The sequence below is a fragment of the Ictalurus punctatus genome, chromosome 17 (genome assembly GCF_001660625.3).
Source record: "Ictalurus punctatus breed USDA103 chromosome 17, Coco_2.0, whole genome shotgun sequence".
In the NCBI taxonomy this organism is placed as follows: domain Eukaryota; kingdom Metazoa; phylum Chordata; class Actinopteri; order Siluriformes; family Ictaluridae; genus Ictalurus; species Ictalurus punctatus.
The window spans coordinates 21,435,021-21,461,116 of NC_030432.2; the positions used below are offsets into that span (position 1 = coordinate 21,435,021).

The 26,096-nt window shown below is 43.0% G+C and overlaps 1 protein-coding gene across 10 annotated transcripts in view; it reads right to left on the bottom strand.

The window, feature by feature from the left end:
- The window catches only part of robo2 (roundabout, axon guidance receptor, homolog 2 (Drosophila)), a 238,006-nt gene that overhangs the window by 200,224 nt on the left and 11,686 nt on the right, over positions 1-26,096 (bottom strand). For all 10 annotated transcript variants that reach the window (XM_053687172.1, XM_053687179.1, XM_053687174.1 and 7 more), the window contains exon 2: positions 12,005-12,331. In XM_053687172.1, coding sequence (XP_053543147.1) covers positions 12,005-12,331 — 327 coding nt within the window. The remainder of the gene's footprint in view (positions 1-12,004; positions 12,332-26,096) is intronic.

The following is a 26,096-nucleotide window of genomic DNA, read 5'->3' on the forward strand; positions in this document are numbered from 1 at the left end:
TAGACCTGAGGTAACGGTATGAAAATATCATATCACGATTATCGTGACCAAAACTATCACAGTTACCAGTATTATCATGGTACACAATAATAAAAAAAAATATACACACTGAAATAATTTAAACAGGTTTTATATTTGACTATAAAGCGATGGATGGTTGTCACTAGGCTTACTGCGATTGACGGCGTTTCTGGAGTCACACGGTGTTCAGCCGCACGCCGATTACATTACATGCGCACCGCGGCACCGTGGCAACCCCCCCACCACTGTCGTTTTGCTTTTTTATAGTAATAAAAATCACTTAGGTCAGTTAGAGAACACGGCAGAAGGTAGTGGCGGTGCTCGGGAGAATTTCCAACCTTCCAAGAGGAGCAAATCTGAAGTGTGCTCATATTTTGGATAAATAGAAGATCTGCAGAGTTTACCAGAAGAAAGTGGCTGTGAAAGGGGGCTTTGGCATTTTTCCACTTTTCCTTCTTTTCCCCCCTCGCTTTTGAAACGTTTCGTGCGCATTTAAATTTCGCTTTCGAATTCGGCAATTCGGGGCGACAATTGCTTGAATGGTCACCTCGCTCAGCTCGCCTCGCTCTTCCTGTCAGTTAGCTCACCTTACTCTTACTGTCAGTCAGCTCGTTTCACTCTTCCTGTCAGCCAGCTCGTTTCACTCTTCCTGTCAGCCAGCTCGCCTCGCTCTTCCTGTCAGTCAGCTCGCCTCGCTCTTCCTGTCAGTCAGCTCGCCTCGCTCTTCCTGTCAGTCAGCTCGTTTCACTCTTCCTGTCAGTCAGCTCGCCTCGCTCTTCCTGTCAGTCAGCTCGCCTCGCTCTTCCTGTCAGTCAGCTCGCCTCATTCTTCCTGTCAGCCAGCTCGTTTCACTCTTCCTGTCAGTCAGCTGGCCTCGCTCTTCCTGTCAGTCAGCTGGCCTCGCTCTTCCTGTCAGTCAGCTCGCCTCACTCTTCCTGTCAGTCAGCTCGTTTCACTCTTCCTGTCAGTCAGCTCGCCTCGCTCTTCCTGTCAGTCAGCTCACCTTACTCTTCCTGTCAGTCAGCTTGTTTCACTCTTCCTGTCAGTTAGCTTGCCTCGCTCTTCCTGTCAGTCAGCTCACCTCGCTCTTCCTGTCAGTCAGCTCGTTTCACTCTTCCTGTCAGTCAGCTCGCCTCGCCTCGCTCTTCCCGTCAGTCAGCTCGTTTCACTCTTCCTGTCAGTCAGCTCCTCTCGCTCTTCCTGTCAGTCATATCGCCTCGCTCTTCCTCAGTCAATATATAATGTCTAATAATATTAGACATTTCTTTTCCATGCCAGATGCTAAAGATAGCTATTGTAAACTTGGACACAGAATATTAATCAGTTTCATATTAATATTTTTCTTAAACTATTATTTAGTAACTATTACCATCTGTCCAGTTATCTTTAACCCAATGGGAAAGGCATGCCGTTACAAATCCATACCCTTGTGGGGAAAAAACAGTAAAACAATACAATACTGCCAGTAAAACAGAAATATAACAGAAGTTTTTTTTTTTAAAATGCTGTAAAAAAAAAAAAAAAAAATTTTTTCCAAGCTTCAAATTATTACAAGCATAAAAAAATCTAAATGTAATTAAGATCTAATCTACTAACCCTAAATCTAACCCTAACCCTAAACCTAACCCTGAACCTAACCCTAAACCAACCCTAACCCTAATCTAAGCCTAAACCTAACCCTGAACCTAACCCTAACCCTGAACCTAATCCTGAACCTAACTCTAACCCTAAACCTAACCCTAACTCTGAACCTAACCCTAACCCTAAACCTAACCCTAAATCTATCCCTGAACCTAACCCTAAACCTAACCCTAAATCTATCCCTGAACCTAACCCTAAACCTAACCCTAACCCTAAACCTAACCCTAACTCTGAACCTAACCCTAACCCTAAACCTAACCCTAAATCTATCCCTGAACCTAACCCTAAACCTAACCCTAAATCTATCCCTGAACCTAACCCTGAACCTAACCCTAACCCTAAACCTAAACTTAACCCTAACCGTAAACCTAACCCTAAACCTAACCCTAACCGTGAACCTAACCCTAAACCAAACCCAGGGTTGTAATGGTTATGGGGAAAAGATTTTTATGTGATACCTGCAAGTGTAGTGACAATTTCGCACACACACACACACACACACACACACACACACACACACACACACACACACAAAAGCCATGCGCATAGAAATCAGAACTGCTCCATTCAAATGCAAAACGCAGTGTTATCTACAGAACGCTCTTTACTGCTCTGTCCTGCTTTACATCACCGAGGGCAAAGTGATTATTTACAATACGCCCTGTGTGAACGCGCACGTGTGTGTGTGTGTGTGTGTGTATGAGAAATGAAGTCACATATACGTGTCTGACATTTTGTCCACAAAACATCACAAATGTTAGCGTTTTTTTTTTTTTCTTGATCATGAAGAAAAGTCTAAGCACACGCGCTCCCAGATATGAAGGTCATAACTCATCTCATATTGTCCTAACTGTATCACGGTGTGTAATACTGAGGCGTTAGCACCCGCAGGAGACGTTAGGAGCGGTTTAGGAGACGTTAGGAGACGTATGTGCGCTAACCGCCTGATATTTCTTCGCCACTGTCTCCGTGTCTCCACAAAGCCTCAGCCTCAGAGATTGCTTCTATGTGATCAGAGATTGTTCTAATCCATCACATTTATTTAACCGTGGTGTTGTTTGTCAGGGTTAAACGTGTTTGTGTGCGTTGTTTCCTGGCGCGCGCGCGCGTGTGTGTGTGTGTGTGTGTGTGAGAGACCTGGAGAAGCTCACACCTTGTGTCAGGGTGTCTCAGGGAAGGTCTGGGATCAGATCTGCGCAGGAAATGAAAGTAGGTGACAGTGAGTAATCACCATCTGGTGTGTGTGTGTGTGTTACAGAATGTAAAGTAACAGTTATAGCTCCATGTATAACATGTTATAAACTGACCTTTATAATGTCGGGATGCATAAGGAGATAAAAATCCTTCATGGGAACATTTCCTATGAATCCGGTGTCACTGTAACGATGCATTATAATATCTTATGATGCAGGCAGTAGTTACAAGCGTTTGTAAATACCAATCTGTTTATAAAGCAGGAGCACGTGACTTCACGATGTCCGGCTGCATAATATCTATAACACCATACGCATATACGACGCGTTGTAAAGCGTTACAGTGTGTTCTTATGACGCGGCGTGCTCAGGCATGTAATTATACCGATGCATGACATCGATGCGTGCATTTCTACGGTATCGTTGATGCCGTATAAGATGTCGGTTGTATCTATGACGCGTTATGAATACAGGATTCAGACGTAGCGTTACCGTGAAGATGTAATGACGCTAATCTGTGAATCAAGAGGTTTTCTCATTGACAGATGAGGCGTTACATTTCCGGAAAAATGGGTAGAAAGGGTGGAGAAATTCAGTCAGGACAGAGAGAGAGAGAGACGTGGAGAGTCGGGTTACAGAGTAGTCTGGGACCGCACGACCTTTGACCCGGGGTAACTCGAGGATCCGAAGACAACAGCTGTCCACTGACGAGTCATAACAGTAACCGAGAGGCTATAATTTCACATCAGTGTGTGTGTGTGTGTGTGTGTGTGAGAGAGAGAGAGAGAAAGAGAGCGAGCACCATAATAACGATGGTCCTAAGTACAGAGACCTTGTGACGTTACCATCCGTCTTAGCTGATTCAATACTAAGTGGACAGTACCACTTTCGGGGGTGTACAGGGACACAGAAGGGCACGGAGCATTAATAGTGTGGCATGAAAAGGTTAATGAATTAACCACAGTAAGTGAATACACTCCTGTTATCTAGGAATAACAGAACATAACAGTGTTGTAGAACCCGTGAAAGCGCTCTATAAACCCTATGCACCACAGCGCCGCTGCGTTCTGGATTCTGATTGGTCAGAAGGTGTCGATTCGTTCTCTGAGAGCACCGCAGCTGCAAATCGTACGACTGATGATACGTTATCGTTTCTATAGTAACAACTCCCTCACTGGGACTCGTACGACGGGCGAGTCCGCATAAACGTGCGCAAGTTTTCTTTAAGGATACGTTTATTCAACGTTTATGGAAGGAGTCTCCAGTGTCAGCACTCAAAGGGAGACATGCTAAAAGGTCTTCGGGACACACACTTTGTGGGGTTTTTGTTTTTGTCTTATTAACTTCAAGAGAGAGAGAGAGAGAGAGAGAGAGAGAGAGGAAAAAAGAGAAAGGATGGTGAGAGAGCGATTTGAGTACTTGCTTTGTGGATATTATAAATACGTAACCAAAAAAAGAAAGAAAAAATAAGAAAATAAGTATGTAGCATGGCTTATTCGTGTATTTGTGTGTGTATGTTTGTGTGTGTGTGTGTGTGTGTGTGTGTGGTGAAGTCAAATAACCCTTAACAACGTACGTGCATTTTTTGTGACAGCTGATGGCATGCTTATTCCGGAAACTTCCGCAGTTCAGCGATCGTGTGTGGATGTGCAACTCTATTAAGCGTGCGGGTTCAATAGCACATCATCCATCAACGAGGCGACCTGGATGATGACACACACATACACAGGGTGCTGGAAAGGTGTTGTACGTGTGTGTTTGTGTGTGTAGCTCGGGAATATCGTGACACGATGTTTCCTCGTTTTCAGTTTTAAACCGTAAACACACATGATGGATTGCAGCCCCGGCGTCTCGGAAGGTCGCGCTCATTGGCGTCCCAGGCGAAGCGACACCCTCCGAGAGAGGTGCTTTAAGGAATTACGATGGCTGCTGCGAATAGAAGGAGATACAAGGTCTTTAGGGGTCACCGGATCCAATCCCAGCGTCAGAATTCACCGTCTCCGGGGAATCCGGCGTCTCGCGGCCGGATCGGGGTCTTATCGAGTTTTTCCATTTCTATTATCAGACCCGTGCAGTCCGGGTGGCCGCGAGGGCGGCGACGAGGCCGTGATTTCAATCAGACACGACCGAAGTACAGAGCGACAGCGCGTTTGCGGAACACAGCCCGAGCCCGAGTGCGCGACTGGACTGAAGTCAATAGTCTGCCTTGTGATTGGATTTGAATGATCCATTCAAATGATCCCTTGCTTAAGGGCTCTTTTTTTTTTTTTTTCTTCTGAAGCCAGGCAATCATGTAATGGAGTTTTAAGTAGTTTAAGGTCATCGAGACTACGATTAATCAATCACACAAAACAACACACACACACACACACACACACACACTCACAAATCACAGAAGAAGAAGAAAAAAAGAAATGCAAATGCCACCAACTTAGGTAAATTGACCTGCATAAGAAAAAAAAAAAAAAGGCTTTCAAAGCTTCACAAAGAGAAAACGATCAATAATACGGCAAAAGAGCTTTCAATTATTTACAAATCGCCCGGCTGATAGGATTTAAGGGAACCGGAGCTCGATTTGAGGCAGGAAGTTGGGCGCAAGCTGGAAAATCAGCTGCTAAAGGTAGGAAAGAACTGAAAGCTCAAATTTCATAACTTTGTCCATGTCATCTGTAGTCCTACACGCTTCTCTCCGGTGTGTACGTTACATTTTACAACACAATTTAACTGTACGGATGGTACTCAAGCCAAAACGTTCAACAAGGGGGGGGGGAATGGGTGATGGACTTTCCAATAAAAGACTGTGTGGGCGAGAGACACTACGAAGATACTTGATGATTCTCTCTCTCTCTCTCTCTCTCGCTTAGTTTCTCAAAGAGGCTGAAAAACCCACATAACAATAACTGGGAATGCATCAAGGACTTCCAGTGAACTGTAAGAATGCTGTATGTGTGTGTGTGTGTGTGTGTGTGTGTGTGTGTGTGTGTGTGTGTGAAAGAGAGAGAGAGAGAGAGAGAGAGAGAGAGAGAGAGAGAGAGAGAACGAGAGAGAGACAGTAAATATAAAAGGAAAAGGTCAGTCTATGTATCTGGGAGAATGATGTGTGTGTGTGTGTGTGTGTGTGTGTGTGTGTGTGTGTGTGTGTGTGTGTGCGTGTGTGTGTGTGTGTGTGTGTGTATGTGTGTTTGTGCGCACATGGGACGGATGATTTATCTGCTTTCAAAAGCGCCAATTTTACATTCCACATTTCCACACAGCCTTACTCCCTCTGAAGTCGTCTCTCTCTCTCTCTCTCTCTCTCTCACACACACACACACACACACACACACACACACACACACAAACATTATACACATGCCCAGTCTAAGTTAACCACAGAGACCGAAGCTATTGTTACACACTCGCAAAGATCAAACCGCAACCGGCACAAGTGCCATCCCAGAGTGTGTGTGTGTGTGTGTGTGTGTGTGTGTGTGTGTGTGTGTGTGTGTGTGAGGGAGAGAGCGAGCGAGAGAGAGAGAGAGAGCGTGTGTGTTAATGTCCCTTGTAAGTATTTAATATCCAGATTTCCTGAATGATTCCTTTTGATACATGAACTCTGCACTCAGATCTGCTTGTTCTAGATTCAGATTCTCTCTCTGTCACTCTGCGTTTGTGTGATTAACACTTTTATCCGTTTATAGTTACATTTAACGTTGCGGAACGTCCTGAAAAACAACTTCCCACTTTCCCACGTTATAGCATCTATAAACCGTCGTTCCAGTTCTCACCAGCCTCTTCGTTTTTCTCTCGACGTTAATTAGACAAAATAAACAAATAAACAAACACACACACACACACACACACACACACACACACACACACACACACACAGCTTGTCATGCTACAGAATGTCGGACATCTTTACCTCTGACACTGGAGACTCCTTCCATCTCCTCACAGAACCAACCCTTTTCGCCATTTCAAAACCGTTACACGCACGCGCCGGAGCGTACGCTCTACAAGTCCCTGTGAAGGACCTGTTGCTATAGAAACGATAACGATACATCAATCAGCATACGTTAATAATAATGAAACACCCTCTGACCAATCAGAATCGAGAACCCGACACTGTGAGAGTTAAGAGTCGTCCTAAAGGCCACTATGTTTTCACGAGCTGCTTCGAGTTTAAAGATTTTCCACCAGATCACAATCACAAAAAAGGCAGCGCGCGCGCACGCGTGTGTGTGTAAGAGAGAGAGAAAGAGAGAGAGATAGAGTGTATGTGTGTGTTTATCCACATAATTAGTCTCATCTTCCTTTATTAGACGCTTATAATGCGGAACACACTCGGTCTCCCCTTGAATTGTACTCCAAAGCTTGACTTTCTCAAATAATTATATTTTCCAACCAGCCACAAAGCAAAGCCGGGCTAATGACTCGCCTAATTGGTGCAGTTCCATTTTGGATCGCACACACATTCCTGTTTGTTTTTTTTTTTTCTCCTTTTTTTTTTTTTTTTTTTTTTTTTTAAAGAAAAAAGGACAGGAAAGAAAGAATGAAAGAGAACAAGCTTAATCGTAAACCGAGTGGCCTTAACCCCCCGACACACACACACACACACACACACACAAACCCAGCCATTACATCTGTTCCACAGCTTCGTCGTTAGCCTACTTTTTAAAGGTTACAAAGTGACAAGAACTGGTGTAGGAACACTTATTTTCCTTTACACTCACAGAACATGGAAAGACTATTAAACAACTCATAAGCACACACACACACACACGGAATATATTCATTCCCTACACACACACACAACCGTGTGCTCAATTATAGCGACTCATAACACACACACCTGCGGAGAGACAGGCCAGTCTAATTAACATTTTTCCTGGAGTACAGCTGCAACTTGTCTCACACACACTCAACACCCCGAGAAATCCGCCACACCGGCAAATTTATTCAACAAGGAGCTCGTTTCCGCCTGACACACACTTCACAATGATTTATGAACCTGCTCATTGACCCAGTTTATGCTGAAAAGGGAAGGAACGAGCGCTCCTGACAGCGCTTCCACACTAGATAGGGACACTACGGCGAGCGCGGCCGGAGCCCCGAGTCACGATCCCGGACAGAGACGCAGAACGAGATTAGGACGAGACGAAGAGACGAGGACCCGCTATGCTCACTGCGTATCGGAGACAGGGATCTTTCGGCCGTCTCTGAGAGAAAATGAATTAGGCTGAGGGAACTCAGGAGAGATAAGACGAACAGGAAATAAAGCTCAGTAGGACGAAAGACAGTTGGGTGGGAGGGAAAGTCACGAATATTAAACGCAAGAATAAAATGGCACTTTAGATGAGTATTTTCCTATAACCGTGTTTTACTCCTCTTACACTGCAGCAATGCATCAAGGATTACAACATTTTATTTTTTTTTACAAACGACTCACACGTCGCGCGTTTTATCCGTTTATAGTTACGTTTAATGTCGTGCGAAACAGGTTTCTCTTCTCACTTACAGCACATTACGGCAGCCGTTCCCTCACCAGCCTCTATCTATCCCCTCTCTTGAAGTTAAACCAAAAAAAGACGAGAAACAAAGTGTGTAAAACACTCCGTCCTGACGATGTCAGAAAACTGGCAGTCCAGCGCTGACGCTGGAGACTCCTTCCGTAAACGTCAAATAAACGTCTCCTTACAGAAAACCTCACCGCGTCGCGTTTCCTGATGTCTCAAAACATACAGGTCCCTAAATTATAACGTCTTCGAAAGAGCGCATGAGTATAAACCTTTGATTGGCAGCGGCACTACTAATCCGACCAATCAGAATCCAGAATTCAACAGCGCTGTTTTGTTCTATCTAATGAACGAATAGCTGTTAAGTAAGAGTGCTGTTGAGGTATTAAACTGAAGGCCTTGTATTTTAAGCGGTCCTGGAGGGTGCACAAACTTTTGCACTCAACTTTATACAGTAAAGTAGATGGAGTAGATATAAACGACAACAACGTCATACCAGATCATTCCTCATCGTCCTCGGAGTTAAATCAGTATTACAAAACAATATTTTCCCCCTCAAATTTAACAATGATCTATTTCCAAAGAAAACCCACTTCTACGTACATCCTGTGCGTGTACGCTTTGCTACGTTGCTCCTGGTCGATACGCTAGTCTAGCTAATCCCGCTGCACCTCCCTCCAATCTGCTTTTATATTAATAATGCAGCGAGCTCCATTCAAAGGCTCTTCTCTCGCTGCTCCGTGGCCCAGATCGGGCTCCCGCTGACCCGGGCAGCTCCAGCGGTGCGCGCAGGACGCCTGCCTTCAATCTGTTTCCACATGCCTATTCAGAGAACTCACAGGGGTCCTGTACGGCACAACACCGCCCATTCTGGGGCTTCGGGACCAGACACGGGGAACTGAAGAACACACCATAACAAAGAGGGACGTTTTGACTCTTAAAGGAAAGAGGAGACAAATGAGACAAGGGTGAGGGTTTTCATAAGCCTCGTTAAGTACTGAAACACATCAGCATGTGTTTCAAAGTGTCTTCAAATGAGGATTCGCTACAATCGTCATTAGAGTAAAGGTACCGGTGCTCCTGTAGCATCGAATAAGTAAGGGATAAAGCATGACGTGGCATCCTGAAGTGTTTTATTCCGTTTACACCGCAGCAATTTGACAACACTTACTAAACAATTCGTTCCTGTTCTCGCGTAGCAGCCAGTGTTTAAACAATGGTTCCCTCACCAGCCTTTCTTTTACGTTAATAAGACAAAAGATAAAAAACCTCAACGTATCAACGATTACACACGTTTTCTTAAACCATTTATATGAAGCGTCCACTCTACACGTCTGTCACACGAAATGTTAATACAGAAACGATAACGTAATAGATCGAGGGCAATGCCATAGGTTAAACCTGTGACTTGCCTGGCAGCTGGCTCCTGTTATAGAAAATTACTCGACACCTTCCGACCAATCAGAATCCAGAATTCAAAATGTTATAAATTATTGTTTCCTTCGGCTTAGCACTTTGACTATTTCTCCCATTTCCATTGGTTCTTTTGGAGTCATCCTGCTGTACTTTCTGGATCCCTTCATCCTTTTGATGCTCCCGACCTTTAACCTTTCACCCCTGAGGCTATAAAGTGTTCAACAGTCCATTTAAGATCTCATCCCCATCGCTAGAGAAAGAGCGAGAGAGAGAGAGAGAGAGAGAGAAGGAGAAGAAGAGAAGAGCAAAGCTGGGAAATAAAAGAATAATCGAGAGACTTCATCAATTTTTCATGAATTTTCATTTGGTTGAGGAGACCCCTCTTAAAGCGATCGATAGATCAAGCGCCTGTCACACAGTTAGCACCTGGGGGCTGCTACCATAGTCACACAAGAGCTGGGAGAAGATCAGAGGCAGCTTGCTGTGGCAACAAACACCCCCTACCCGCTTCACGCATATATATATATATATATATACACACACACGTACTACATCTCGCACACACACTTCCCTTTCCTACTTCTTTTCCCCTGCAGCACTTTTGAGCATCTTCAATTCCTGCTGATAAATATGAAAATAGAGTCACTCTTTAAACGCTGTGTTTAAACCCAATTTCATTATTTAACAATCTAAAAAAATACAAATAAAAAACATGATCTGAAACTTTATGCTAGCTAATGCTCCTTTACCAAATTTATTCCTCAAAAAAACAACAACAAAAAACTATGTTAATTGATGCTTAACAGAAAAGATATACTCTCAGGCCACAGATGGTTTATACAGCCATGATGACATCATGGACGAGGGGTGTGGTTTATTTGATTGCCAAACCATCAAAACGCATTATTGTGCGGTATCCAGCGCTACCTAATGAGAGAACAGTAGAGATTGTAGATTGTAAATGTTTTGTTTTGCATTGCACGTAGTAGTGGGGAGAAATTAAGAGTAAAACAACATTTGTACGGGAATTTATTTCGTTCTTCACGTTTGTTTCTTGAATCTCAGCGCGAGACCTGATCGGTCGAGAGGCAACAGAGCGTCCGATGTCAGGAAGCACGAGCTGTCGGGAACGCTGTAACTTCATCCATCTTTCACCTCTAGTGACGTTCGGATTGGGCAGCAAAGCCGGACATTCGGGAAATTCTTCCCACAAACGAAAATCCAGTGGGTGGAGCTAGACCTGATAAAACTCCTCCTCTAACACCTGGCCCGTGAGAAGTTTTATAAAAGCTAGCACACATATCCAGCCTGATAAAAAAAAAAAAAAACACTGTTTTCTGTATTCCCTGGACCTTAATTTGTGCTGTGAGGAACGCAAAAGTCATGTGACTCAAAAGCTGGGATATGAAACGATGGCGTCCATGAAGACCTGAGCAAATCCTGGAAAGTTCTCCTCGTCCTAATGGATGTTACACACACTGGATAAGGAGCAGAGTTCAGACCCGTCCTCATTTCGGCTACGATCTGCCAATATTCCTCCCTCTGGACTTCCTGGCAGACAGCATCATAAACCCCAAGACCACCACACAAATCCGTCTTTCCCTGGCCTTGCGTTTCATTTCCATCTCCAGCACACGGAACATTGAAACCATGGCGCTGGAGACAAGGAACTAAAATTAAGAAACGTAGCTCTGGAAAAAATGTCCTGTAAACGTTGAGTGTTTAGAAAGAACACGAGGAACGACTTCGCCTGCCTTTCCTCGATCTATGGAAAGGAAGCAGGGATGATTTTTTTTTTTTTTTTTTTTTTTAACCAAAACCACATTTTTACAAAACCAATAAGATTTAAGACCAGATCGTCTAAGTCCATACAGCTCAAGCGAGCTCTCATGCGTGGCTTTTCTAACCCTTCATCCATTTTATGACTTGTTCTGATTGCTGTCTATTTTAAGACTCTAATTGTATGTTATTTCCTGTATTAGGCGCAGACCAAAATTGTATGTCCATGTAATCACACGATTATTGGCCAACAGCAATCTACATTAAACAACAAAGAAAATAATGTTCCAAGGTTGGAGCCTCCCTTCAGGCTCCTGGCAAACACTCACACACACACACATACACACAGTCATTCCATGTTTGGTTGAGCAGAAATGACCAAAATCAGCCATGAGGTAATTTCGGAGAACGTTATAAAGAACCCAACGTGAGTGCATGTGAAAATCAGAGACTTACATGCTACTTCCAGGGAGGCGTTACGACTCACTGCTTCCCCGAGGTAGTTACGGGCCACGCAGACGTACGATCCTTCATCCGGTTTGCTCCGGCGGCCGTGGACTATTTTCAGGAAGAAGAGGGAGCCGGTGGGCAGCAGCATGCGATGGGACCGAGAGTCGTCTTTGTCTGTCTCGACCCTCTCGCCGTCCTTGTACCACTCCACCGTGGGCGTGGGCCGCCCCTCGGCCTTGCAGTTGAGGGTGGCGGGTTCGCCCTTGGACACGATCAGGTCAGAAGGATGCTCCACGATGCGGGGCGGCGAATCCTCCTGCCGCAGACGAGATCCTGGAGAACGCAAACAGAATTCATGAGTTAGGGTCACCAGGCGGTCTTTTTTCTCTCTCTGTTAACGTTAAAAGGGGAAAAAAAAAAAAAAAAAAACAGCTTTACATGTAAAATATAATCTCCTGAAGTTACAGTTTTAACTTTAAAGCACTGACCCTGAGGACTCCTTCACCATGACACTTCACCATATCAATGATTACACATGATAGTTAAATCCTAGTGAATGAGCTGTTACCACAGAAACGATAACGTATCAGAACCGAGCTGACCAATCAGAATGGAGTATTAAACAGAGCTGTGGTATATAAGTGTATATGTTTTCTAAAGTATAATGGTTTCTGTGTTAAGCCTCTCGATTGAATCCATACCGACTGTCATTTATTTCAAGAGCAGCCTTAATCTTTGTCTGGCACGGACTTTAATCCTCTGCTGTTCACGACTTGGCACGACCGGACTATCGTTTTTATCTAACAACAATAAATAATGCGCTTTGTATTCAAATCCCCAATACACAGTATACTGTCTTCGTCTCAGTGATGATCGATATTTACAGTCCTGATAGAAAGGCAGCCTGAAAATCCTTTCCCATGCTCGTCGATGCTCTTTATGGGTTGTACGAAAACAATACAGGATAACCGGGAGGATCTAACAGAACAGTTTTGGTTTGGATTTTACAAACGCCAGGTGGTTAACACTGCGGTTTTACCTTAATACTCCGATCCCGACATCAATTCTGCACAATAAATTGAAAAAAAAAAGAAGAAAATAAAAGAAAAATAATGACGTCCATTAATTTCAAGCTAGACTGAAAAAAAAAACTTCACAATGAAAAACAAACCCTATCAAAATCATTTTTATTTTATTTTACCTGTTGTTAAAAATGTTATTCCAATGGCTAATTAAATAGCTTAATAAATTCAAATAAAATAAATATTGACTTCTTAGTTTCACTCTAATCCTTGAATCCCAGTCCTCGAAGTCCCACCACCTGTCTTTGACCTGCCAATCCCAAGTATTATTTTCTTCCCACGTCATCTACAATTCCAACCTTTTTACCCAAAACACTAATTCCGGGTGTCCTAGCGGGCCATTTGGGACCTGACCCATATGACAGAGGGCTTTCGAAGGGTTAGACCCACACTGTGTTAAAATGCTAATCCCTTGAGCCTTCCCCTGCATGGCTCTGCTTCGTGTATGGTTGATGCTGGCAGGCTGCGCTCCGAGTCTGGCCCTTATGATAATAGCGTGTGGGAGAGCGTGCGGCGCGAGTCTTAATCCCAGAGATAAGGAGCCAAGGGCCACCCTGCATTTACATTACTGAAGTTTGGACCAGCCGGAGACAAAAGCAGGCCCTGATCCCCTAAAAAACTCCCGGCCAAAGACAGGGGCTTAGCTTGATGGGCTAATGCTGCCGTGCTAGCTTTACACGGTTCAATACGATGTGGCTGGTGGTGACGGCGCTCTGTTGATTCTAAAATGCTCCTTTTCCACTCTTTTCACAGATTTGAATAGTTTACCTCGGAGAAGGAGTTTAGAAAAGCTGAAGGGAGTGGGTCATTCTTTACACTGCATGAATACTGCATGAATGTGTGTCTGTGTGTGTGTGTGTGTGTGTGTGTGTGTGTGTGTGTGTGTGTGTGTGTGTGTGAACACACACTGGGTAGCCGGGTTGTAAAATATATACAGTAGAAGACATGCTAGCTGTGTTAAGAAGGATATGCAGTATAGTCCAAGCTAGCTGTCTTACGAATTAGTTTGTGCTAGCTATGTTAAGAAGGATATATAGCTCATGCTAGCTGTTGTGAAGGATATATAGTTCATGCTAACTGTTGTGAGGGATATATAGCTCATGCTAGCTGTTGTGAAGGATATATATTTGATGCTAACTGTTGTGAAGGATATATAGTTCATGTTAGCTGTTGTGAAGGATATATATTTGATGTTAACTGTTGTGAAGGATATATAGTTCATGCTAGCTGTTGTGAAGGATATATAGTTCATGCTAGCTGTTGTGAGGGATATATAGTTCATGCTAACTGTTGTGAAGGATATATATTTGATGCTAACTGTTGTGAAGGATATATAGTTCATGCTAGCTGTTGTGAAGGATATATATTTCATGCTAACTTGTGAAGGATATATAGTTCATGCTAACTGTTGTGAGGGATATATAGTTCATGCTAGCTGTTGTGAAGGATATATAGTTCATGCTAGCTGTTGTGAAGGATATATAGTTCATGCTAGCTGTTGTGAAGGATATATATTTGATGCTAACTGTTGTGAAGGATATATAGTTCATGCAAGCTGTTGTGAAGGATATATATTTCATGCTAGATGTTGTGAGGGATATATAGCTCATGCTAGCTGTTGTGAAGGATATATATTTGATGCTAACTGTTGTGAAGGATATATAGTTCATGTTAGCTGTTGTGAAGGATATATATTTGATGTTAACTGTTGTGAAGGATATATAGTTCATGCTAGCTGTTGTGAAGGATATATATTTCATGCTAGCTGTTGTGAAGGATATATATTTCATGCTAACTTGTGAAGGATATATAGTTCATGCTAGCTGTTGTGAAGGATATATATTTCATGCTAGATGTTGTGAGGGATATATAGTTCATGCTAGCTGTTGTGAAGGATATATATTTCATGCTAGCTGTTGTGAAGGATATATATTTCATGCTAACTTGTGAAATATATATAGTTCATGCTAGCTGTTGTGACGGATATATAGTTCATGCTAGCTGTGTTAAGAAGGATACTTATACAGTTCATTTTAGCTGGTATGTGGGATGCTAGTTGTGTTATGAATATTTACAGTATGATTGATGCTAGCTGTCTTAAGTATATATATACTGTAGTATAATCATGCTAGGTGTGTTATGAAGGCCATATAGTTCATGCTAACGTTTTATATTAAAATGTAAATGTATACAGTATAATCATGCTAGGTGTGTTGTGAAGGCTATATAGGTCATGCTATCCATGTTATGAAGGATATATAGCTCAGAAGATAGAGGGAAACGCTTGGGGCAAGTTGAGCAACAGAAACAAGGACGAGAACCTCCCTCAGGGGACCAGGTGTTATGCTGACGTACACAACTGAGGGTTGAGATTTGTAGAGGAAGCAAAGTACAAACAGGAGGCTTTTTGTCTAGTAGGCTGATAAGAGCTTGAATGCGGGTTGTGTATAATCCCAGCTAACTGTGTGGATCTGATAACAAGAAACGGGACAAGATAGATACACGGTGCAGCCAGAACGAAACGGCGTCCTTTTTCATGTTTATAACAGAGTAAATCAAGTAAGAGAGAGAGAGAGAGAGAGTGTGATGGGCGTCATCCCTTCCTAAAGACTCCATAACGTCAATTGCCTCCCAGTGTGTTGTATTGACCCCTGGTTTAGAAGAGGTGACTTCTCCACACCCCAACTAATTTTGGCTAATCCCTGCCATTTCCTTCTCATTGATTAACGATCAGAGCTGCTGTCTGTTATCTAAGTGGGGTAACAGACAGGAAACGGGCCACTGTGAAGCTCAACAACCGCGAGAGCGACGAATGGGTCATTATCTAATCCGCTAAAGACTAGACCGTCTTTAAAAGGTGTATGTAAACGTAATGTAAACATGTTCTACTCTCTTCTTGCCTCTTGCCATTCGTCTAAGCCAGAATCTATATTATTTGTTTATGTTGGATGCCTGTGTGCTGAGGATTGAAGATCGGCGTCGACAACGACGACAAGGATAAAGTGGCATTACTTTTCATGACGAGTGATCTGGTACGTAAGTGCGACGTGAGATGATTTATTAACAGCCACACACACACAGCTCACCGTTCATGCTATGTCATGACCTCCAGGTCCTGATCTACTTCACAATAACACTCGGAATGGCCTGATTAGACTGGCATGATCATCTCTGTAATAGATTAATAAGATTTGCTCCTATCAGAAACCTGGATCGCTTTTTTGCTCGTTGTCCTCCATGATCGGCACGCTCTCACCAAATGCCACTGAGGAGTCCCTCCAGGATTTCAGTATTTGGTGAACGCAAAATCAAGTAAACGCCGAGATATTCGGAGTGACCTGCAATTTTTCTAAGTTACCGAAGAACTTCCGCAGATTTGGTCCAAGACGCGTCATGTGACGTCGTCACGACGCGCATTCAGCCAAACCCCTCTCCGAGTCACGTGTGTTGAACACGAGTACAGCTGAAAGGTCTCGTTTACCAACTAACATCACTGCGAAAGAGCGTACGGAACAATTTTGTGCAATTGCGACTTCACCAATTCGAGTAGGTTTCCACTAGAAAGCGCAAAAATCTCTGCAAGTGGCAATGATCACAAAACAACTCCGCGAAATCCTGTACGGACTGACTGAGATTTCTCCAGATAAGTACGCCGATATTCATTTCTTACTACGGAGAGAATAAGTCGGCCATGTGAGGATCGCTGGCGAAAATTCTCCGTATTCAAAACGAGGACTCCGGTCTTAAGTCCTGACTTTTGCATAAAATGCTATTTAATGAACAAAATGTTTTTGCACACACAAACACAAACATACACAAACACACACACGGCTACCTGATTGAAGCATCTGCTTCCCTTCTACAGTGCTGAGTAACTGGCAGAGGTTTTACATAGATGAGGCAAAGACATCAGCACTGGCCACGCAATTCAATTTCGTTCGGTTTAATTTCGTTTAATCCAATTTGTATTCCGATCTACATCCTCTAATCACTTAAACCTTGAGCCACCATCTGCCCGCTGCTTCTCTACAGCAGGAGGAAAAAAATGTACTCAGCAGATGCCTGTGTGATTGCTGAGAACAAGAAAAAAAAAAAAAAAAAAAAACGGGTAAAGGCAAACGCGCGAGGGATCACCATGGCTGTGCCAAGTGTGCTTCTCACCATGTAGAGCTGTAAAACAGATTTGTGTATTTTCTTGGCATGCCACGCACACATATGTTGTTGTCTTATCTCTTAAAGCAGGCACCTTTAGACGTGACACACGTAATCAGTTCAGTCTAAAATGATCTACTCCAATTATCCAATCACGGGCCATAATTAATGCTTCCCACTTATCTGTAAACAATCAAGAAAATGGAAGGAACTTCGTTTTACCGTGATTGCATTGACCTCACTGGTCTACGCATATAAAAGATAAATCTATACTGTATACCTTCAATCCCAACACTGTTTCTCCTCTGACGCACGGGGACGTAGCAGATCAAACCGAAAGGCTAAGGTATATTTCCTCAGCATTCCTCAGGCTAAATCAATTTGCTTCATTCCGTAGAAGCACTTTTCCGTCCCCCGGTCTCTTTCTGTTTTATGTAAAAGCCTCTCACCGGTGCCCTCTCCTAATGTGATCATAGGTTGTTGTGCAATCAAGGGCTCTCTGCAGTTCAGACGAGTGCACTTCACTCTGGTCCAGGCCTGCTCCAATCAAAGAGTCATTACTCCCCTTTAGACCTCTGCTATAACACCACGGTTATTTCACCCACTACCCGCCTTATATCACCGTATGAAAGAGGATGAACAGGACGTTCTGCATGTGTGCAAGTGGGGTCAAAATGGGATCATTTTAGAAATTACAAAAAAAAAAAGGAAAGGTTACGGCATGAAAAGCTGCCATTATTATACAGCTACTCAATCAAATAAGGAGCCCATTGCTAGCGAGCACTTTCCTAACCAGGCTTATTAAACTAAAATTTCTAAAGGTCATGTTATATAAAATCTGATGTTCACAATGGTCGACCGACATGACTGAATTGCAACAACAGTAACCATTTAACGCCACCACTTTTGACTAGCGCCACGGACATCTGCTTTGGATTTGATGCTAGGAGAATAAATGCGCATGTCTTTGTCCAGTTATCTTTAAATATTTTCAGTGTTTGACCAGATTGGCAGTTCAAAAATCAGACAAGAGATGGGGAAATTAAATAATTTTTTTTTTTTTTTATGAACGCCTGAGAAAATTCTTTCCTTTCTGAACTAATGTCTCCATGCCTTAGACAGTCCTCGTCTGAAATGCGAAATGCATGTGACTGTATAAACCCATAACAGAGGATCTACAGAGCTAGTGCATTTTTAGAAAAACGAGAGTCGCTGACCTATTTGCAATTTTTTTATATGCTTATCGGCTCTGCTACAATATTCTTTATGTTGCTTTCGGTGAAATACTATGCTAGGTTCACATCTGGACCCCAGCCCTGTACCAGGACTGATACCAATGTACAAGGAAGAGGTCTAGCAAGTATTTCCTCCAAGATCAGTCAAATCAGCTGCCACATCGTTTCGAGTGCTTCTCGTGTACTCCTAGAGAACCCGGACTTGCTTTGAGGGCAACATTAATTGCTCTGTTCTCTAGATGTGAGCTAACATCACTTTGATAGTGACAGAGGAATCAGGAAGTCCGACGATCCCACCTAAAGAACAGGACCAATTATCTTCTATTGGACATCTGGTCAAGGATGGCCAGTCCTGAAGATACCGAGCCCAATCTTCTGATGATAGGGTACAACCTTGGACAGCTGCACCACTACTTTTCAAACCGATGGAATTGAATTTCAGGATCAAAGGATGTACACCTCTTCTGTTCCCTCTCAAGAAGAACTGGGAGAAGGACATGGTTTCTATGGATGCACAGAGTCCTCAGGGGGGATGCTGTAATATGAGGCATTGTTTACGTGCTGGTCAAGGACAATGCTGTCTTCCCAATGGTGCTCCTTGCTCTGCCGCATGGGGGGGTGGAGCTAATTTTATCCTCTGTACATCAGGTTGTCCCGTATGCATTTAGAAAAGGATGATGAATGAAGGGGAAAAAGGAGAATGCAGAGAATACATAGTGGGAGGTATGGAGGGAAGCGCCATCTCAAAGCAGGGCAAATGGTGCTTTGTTTTTGTTTCTTTCTCTCCATATGAACATTAAGTTGTGGATTTATATGGATTTTCTCTTTTCATGGACACCTACACACCATGTGGTTTGTTAGCCAAACATGAGCTAGGGGTTGCACTGACTACTCAACAGCTTCGATTTGTCTCGTTAAGGTGACTTTGTACTTTTTACACAGTTCTCAGCCCATTATCCAGGACGGTATATTCCACTGAGATGGGTATAGCCAGCCAACACATATTTTCTAAATGTCACTCATAGCATCATATGAAGAGACCGTAACTGCCCTAGTTGGTGTATATCAGTGGGCACCAACCCTGTTCCTGGAGATCTACCTTTCTAAAGACTTTAGCTCCAACTATAATCATGGCCACCTGTCCATCGAATTAAGAAGTTCTTGTTCAACTAAAACAGGTGTGTTAGAGTTTGGTTGGAGAGGAAACCTGCAGGAAGACAGATCTCAAGGAAGAAAGTTGGTGGCCACTGGTGTACATGTGCCAAATGTCATACATACAGCCAAATGTCCATTTCCCTCATTGAACTGAAAGGAAGGAGAACAACACCCACCCGGACTAATTAAGACACATCCCACTCTACAATGGTAAGATGCTGCCCCGCCTTTTCTACCCAAATACCATAATACCACAGGGCAAAGGTGGATGGGTTCACCAGAGGTTTTAACCAACCGTTATTTACAGTGTGCAGCGACATGCTTTACGGATTATTTTAAAACAATAAACGAAATTGTCAGATTATTCTTAATATCATTAGCCACCATTCAGATCGGAGGTCCACTCGAGCTCAATATACGCCAGACCACAGCGTGACGCATCCAACACGCTGCCTTGTTAATCATGAAGGACTTTACAACAGACATTTATAAAAATAAAAAATAAAAATGTGTATTTGGTATCCAAAATACAAAATACATGCGTGATATTTCAGTCTGTAGCCTAGCGCCGCAGCATACGTCTGGTATGGGTAACACACTGAAAGTGCAAATCACACTGAATTAATGAACTTTATGAGATCATATACAGTGTTAATGCATGTTTATAATATGTACAGATATTTGCACATTGTGCTTTTTGTGAAAATGCAACACGTGAACCCGACTACACTGACAACTCTAAACATTTGCTAGCACTTATTTACAGTGAGCAGGGTTCACCGCCTTACAGGGTCGTGAGAATTTGTAGTCCTTAAAAAGAGGTCAACGGTCAAAAACCGGTCGAGAACCTCTGATGTACAGTCTACAGTTTCGAGACCGGTTTCTTCCATGCAAAACTCTTCTGTTGTCATGTCTAGTTAGCATGCACTGTCATGTCCATTTATTGTCCTTATTATTCGAGTATCCATCGTATACGAGTTGTATAGAGGAATGACAGTAAAACCCACTTGACTTGAAACCCACTTGACTCATTCTTCCATTTGGGAGGGCAATCATGCTCTTTAAACTCCTGGCCACAGATGGTCTATAGCATCATTGGGATTTTAGCTCGTGATTTCCTGACAAAAATCCTTCAGTCCCAAAGCTAGGTCATGTCGTGATGTCATGAGTGATATGGCTCAGCTCAAAGTGTCATTTTTAGCCTACACTCTCAGTAAAAAGGCTACAAAACTGTAACTTCCCCTACTGTCGGAGTGCTAGCTCCAAACCTACAACTTTGGTCACTTTAGTATGCATCCTAGAGTCTTAAAGGGGTCGAGACCCACGAATCAAGTCCAAATGACAGCGAGATTGAGTCAAGATCGAGGCTGAAAACCATCAAATCCTTTTCAAGACCTTTACTTCAGCTATTTGGCTTCATTCGTTCGTGCCCGTGATTAGGTTGTTTTCTCGAAGAAGGAATGAGTTCTTGTCAATCTTTGTGCATGAGAAATGAAAAAACAACACGGACTCTCTGTCGAAACCGAGACCATATTTAGCGAGACCAACGCTCAAAAAGTCCGACTATACGTGCCGATAAATCCGAGATAAGACCAAGTCAGTACAGAAAACACCTTCAGAGCTGACCGGAGTCCTACAGACACAGATACAGTCTCACCTTTAAAGCTTTACATTAAAAACCGGTCCATTTTAATGATTTATTTTAAATCGAAAGATACATCTTGAAGTTAGAAAAACCCCACACAGTGACGAGGGAATTACAGTTAAGTACTGATTTTTCTAGTCTGTTAATCTTAACTTTTTTGGCTGACTGGTCAATTAGCCAAAATAAGTAGTCGTGCATCACCTAAAGTACGTAACGCCTACTCTACAGTCGAAAATGCGTCTCTGTTGACCACACAAGCAGCCTCAGCTCCCCTCTGATTAATTTTATCACATATTTATTCATGTGCAGGGCAGAAGGTTGCTGAGCTTTGATGATCTTTTCGTAATTATTTTTATTAGCTCCCTAGAGATATCCCTCAGCCCACCAACCAAATCAATACCAGGCACAGCGTCTCATCCCACCAGCAGGGCGAAAGAGCTCCCCGAAGACAAATCACTTATTCTGCCAAGCAGATGTGTGTGTATGTGTGTGTGGAGCCAATCAGAGGTAACTCCTGGCAACTATCCAAACAGGGTCCGAAGGGATTCCGATCAGAGTGGCAAGGTGTAATGCGAAACCAAAATATGTTTCAGAAATTAGCCATGCTCTGTTAACAACCTGTCTTTGTATAAACGCAGAAGCTGGTTAAATCACAGGGCCGCTTGTGTTTTAGCCGCATATTAATGAGCAAACAAGTGATGGCTATTATGTGTAGAAATAACAGCGGACGCGCTGAGCTCATTTGCTTTGCCACTGACAGAGACGGGTGGGGAAAAATGGACGGAGAAAAAGATGTTTCAGGATGTGTGTTGGAAAAAGAATACAACCATATATACGCACTCGTATACATTACGCAATCTCACGCATTTACATTTTATATATTGTTGTAAACCTCAGCTTTTTATAGATATCACATTATAAATATCTTATAAAAATTCCTGTGTTAATTCTAACATAACCATTACTGTGTATTACATATATATATATATATATATATATATATATATAAAAAAATATATATATATATATATATATATATATATATATATATATATATAATATATTATATATATACATACATATGTATACACACACACACACACACACACATATATATATATATATAATGTGTGTGTGTGTTATTATACCACAGCACTGTATTCTCAATTCTGATTGGTCAGATGGCCTTGATTTGTTTTTGTTTTTTTCTAACACCAACTCAAAGGAAAATGACAGTTTTCTATTCATGCGATCGTTCTAATACATTCTCGCTTCTATAGTAACAAGGATTTCTAATGCAACGACGGATCTTCCACATTACCCGAGCCTACCAATGAAAACGGATAAAAATAAACAACGTGTAATCGTTGATAACGGTGCAGTTTTCTGTAAGGTCTCTCCAGTGTTAGCGCTTTGTAACGGTCGGTTTTTTGACACTTTGCCCTTCGCGGTGTCTCTGTAACATGACAAGCTGTGGTTTTATTTTGTCTCATTAACGTTAAGAGAGAGAGAAAAAAAGAGAGGCTGGTGAGGAAACGGATGTTTACAGCTACTATAATGTAAGTGACAACGGGAACTTGTTTCGTGGATGTTCCACAGCATTGAATGTAGCGATAAACGGATAAAAGTACTTCGTGACGCACAAAGTGTTATCAGATTGCTGTGGTATACTGTCAGAGGAATGAAACATGTGGGTGAAACTCCCAACATGCAGTAGAGCAGAGTAGAGTGCTTCCATAAACGTTTAATAAACGTCTCCTCACAGAAGACCTCAGCGTTTCAATGATTAGATATGTTTTTCTTTGTTAAATAACACCACTTTTAAATTTTTTAGCATTAGCCTTAGATTATGTCGTGCGTTCAAAACGATAACGGAACGAGTGCGTGTGATTTGCCTGTGAGCTGCTGTTAAAGAAAACGAATCAACACATTCTGACCAATCAGAATCAAGAACGTAAGAGCGCTGTGGTATATTAGTGCCCTACAGTCTGTTTCTATGGGTGTGTGTGTGTGGGTGTGTGCGTGTTATTTCTCCCATCCGGAACCGGTCTTTCAAAGTTTAAACTCGAATGAGAAGTCGAGAGGATGGCGAGCGAGTCAGTTCTGCTGTGTGGCGGGTGAGCGTGAGGAATCTGAGCGCGGTTCCCGCTGGGCTGCTGTCAGAGCGGCTGGCAGGCACATCGAGCTCTGTGAAGCACATCAAGTGATTTCCAACGGGCCAATGCACTCCGGAGTGCACACTCCACTGCTCCTTCTCCCCACCACCCACTGTCCAGCTCCGGCCATTTCCACATGCGCGTCATCCCGCCTCACTCTCCCTCTGCTCTTCAGGGCTTTACGTTGCTTATATAATATACCAGCCTCTCCAGGATTTCGCGATTGTGCGAACGCAGAAATCCATGCGGAATCAAAATCCGCAATGTTCCAATACTATTTTTCTAAATCACCGCAGATTTTCTGCCGGTTCGCGCCGAGACACGTCATGTGACGTCATCACGACGCGCGTCCAGCCAAAGCGCTCTTCGATTCACGTGCGTCGAGTACATGAGTACAGCTAAAAGGTCTCGTTTACCAACAAAACTCCACGAAATCCTGTATGGACTGACATACACTCACGGATAAAGAGTTTAGATGCTTTGTACACTTTTTTTCACTATGTAGTATTCTCAACTGATCAGAAGGTTAGATTTATTTTCTATAACAGCGGCTCAGACAGTAGCGCTCCCGTACGTTACTGATAGGTTGCAGCTGCACATAAACACACAATCTCTGCTAGCGTGAAGTCTATAAGGAGACGTTTGTTTAACATTGAAGGAAGGAGTCTCCAGTGTCAGCACTTGGACAGCGGTAACAGGATAGTGAGAATAAGAACTAACTTGATTCGTGGATGTTCCACAACGTTCAATGTAACAATAAATACATTCGTGAATAAAGGAAACATTCTAATCGCTGTGGTATAAGAGAAATAAAAACACTTCAGGATGTGCTTATAAATAGACAAAAATGGGGGTGGTAACAGTAACTCCGACTCCGCCTTATCACATCAACCAGTCATTGATTATTTTCCTATAACAGCACGACCCCCAAAGCATTTTAGTATATCATGAATCCTATACGTATTTAATACTTTACGCATATTTCATTATTTATTAAGAAACAGGAAAAGAAGAATATCTTCTCCACTGTGTTTGAATGTGGCTTTTTGCCCTGTGTAAAAATGTGTGTGTGTTGTGTGCAGACATGCCCCGAGCTCTGATTATTCCACAAAAGCAGGTGTGCTTGCACCCTTCTTCACCGATTCAGCTTAAGCTTTCTCTACATGTGATGGGCCAACTCTAAACAGTCCCGTCGGGCTGGGCTTGGCTGAGCAAAATGAAAAGCAGCGATTGATTCCCCCTCCTGTATTGTAATCTCTTTAGTCTTCACCCACATGGCCCTGGAGCCAGGCAAATTGAATAGAGAGAAAAATAAATACGGCCTTTATTGCTCTGGAAATGGGGGTGGGGTGGAGTGGGGGGGGGGGGTTGTAGAAGAAAAAAAAAAAAAAACTAAAGTTATTTAGGTTGCCATGTTAATCTGTGTTGAAGGATGAATGGATAATTGAAGGGGCTGTAAGGAGACTTCGCTTTTGCAAACCGATCACTCATGTCAATACGTTGGCTAAATATTTTTAGTTCAAAGCCAGCAGGACTGCAATGATCCCTAGATGGCAGGATCAAACTGGGGCTTAGAGCACAATTTAATCAAAAGTCTCTGGATCGCCCAATATTCTGCTTGCGTAAGCCAAATAACGCACAGCGGACCAATGAGATTTATTACGTTTCTATTTTATAGGACATCTGATTCAGCATACAGGAGTTGGCACAGGTATGCTCATGGTTTCAGTGAAAAATGTTTGCCACAGAAACACACTTAGTGCAGATCCTGCCAATAGCAACACCAAAAAAATGCACCAAAAAAACAAAAACAAAAAACATGCCTCGAGGTCTACCATTTATCATTTCCAACTTTTTTTTAGAAACATTTCAACCAACAGTTCAACCGAAACTCCTTTCTTAGGGAGGACAGCGATGCATGAAGGTTTCAACTTGTTTTATTTGTATAGCGTACTTAACGATGGGCACTCGACAAGCCAGCGACAGGTACTACATTCATGCTTTGCTCGGAGTTCACGACGGTAGTGGGCAGAAAAGCGTCTCGAAACGGCAACACGTCAAACCTTGAGATGAATGAGCTACAACTGCAGAAGGACCCATCGAGTTCCGGTCCCGTCAGCCGAGACCAAATCCGAGGCTACGATACCGGAAATAAAAAATTCACCTGGTCTTTTTCACGCCATTAACTGAAGCTCTGCATAACTGAATGCACTGCTCAGCTGCTACATGATTGACGGACTGGAAAATTGCATGAATGAGCAGGTGTACAGGTGTTCCTATTAAAGTGGATACTGGGTGTAGTTTGACTTCAAGATAATTGTATTTTAATTCTGACATCATCTGGATATATGGGCGCACGGTGGCTTAGCGGTTAGCACGTTCGACTCACCGCCAGGGTCGGGGGTTCGATTCCTGCTGCAGCCCTGTGTGGGCGGAGTTTGGGTGTACTCCCCGTGCTGCTGGGGTTTCCTCCAGGTACTCTGGTTTCCTCCCCCATTCCAAAGACATGCATGGTAGGCTGAAAGGCATGTCCAAAGTGTCCGTAGTGTATGAACGTGTGTGTGATTGTGCCTTGTGCCCCATGCTCCCTGGGATAAGCTCAAGGTTCCCTACGACCCAGTAGGATAAGTCGTATAGAAAATGGTTGGATGGATGGAACATGTTCTGAATATT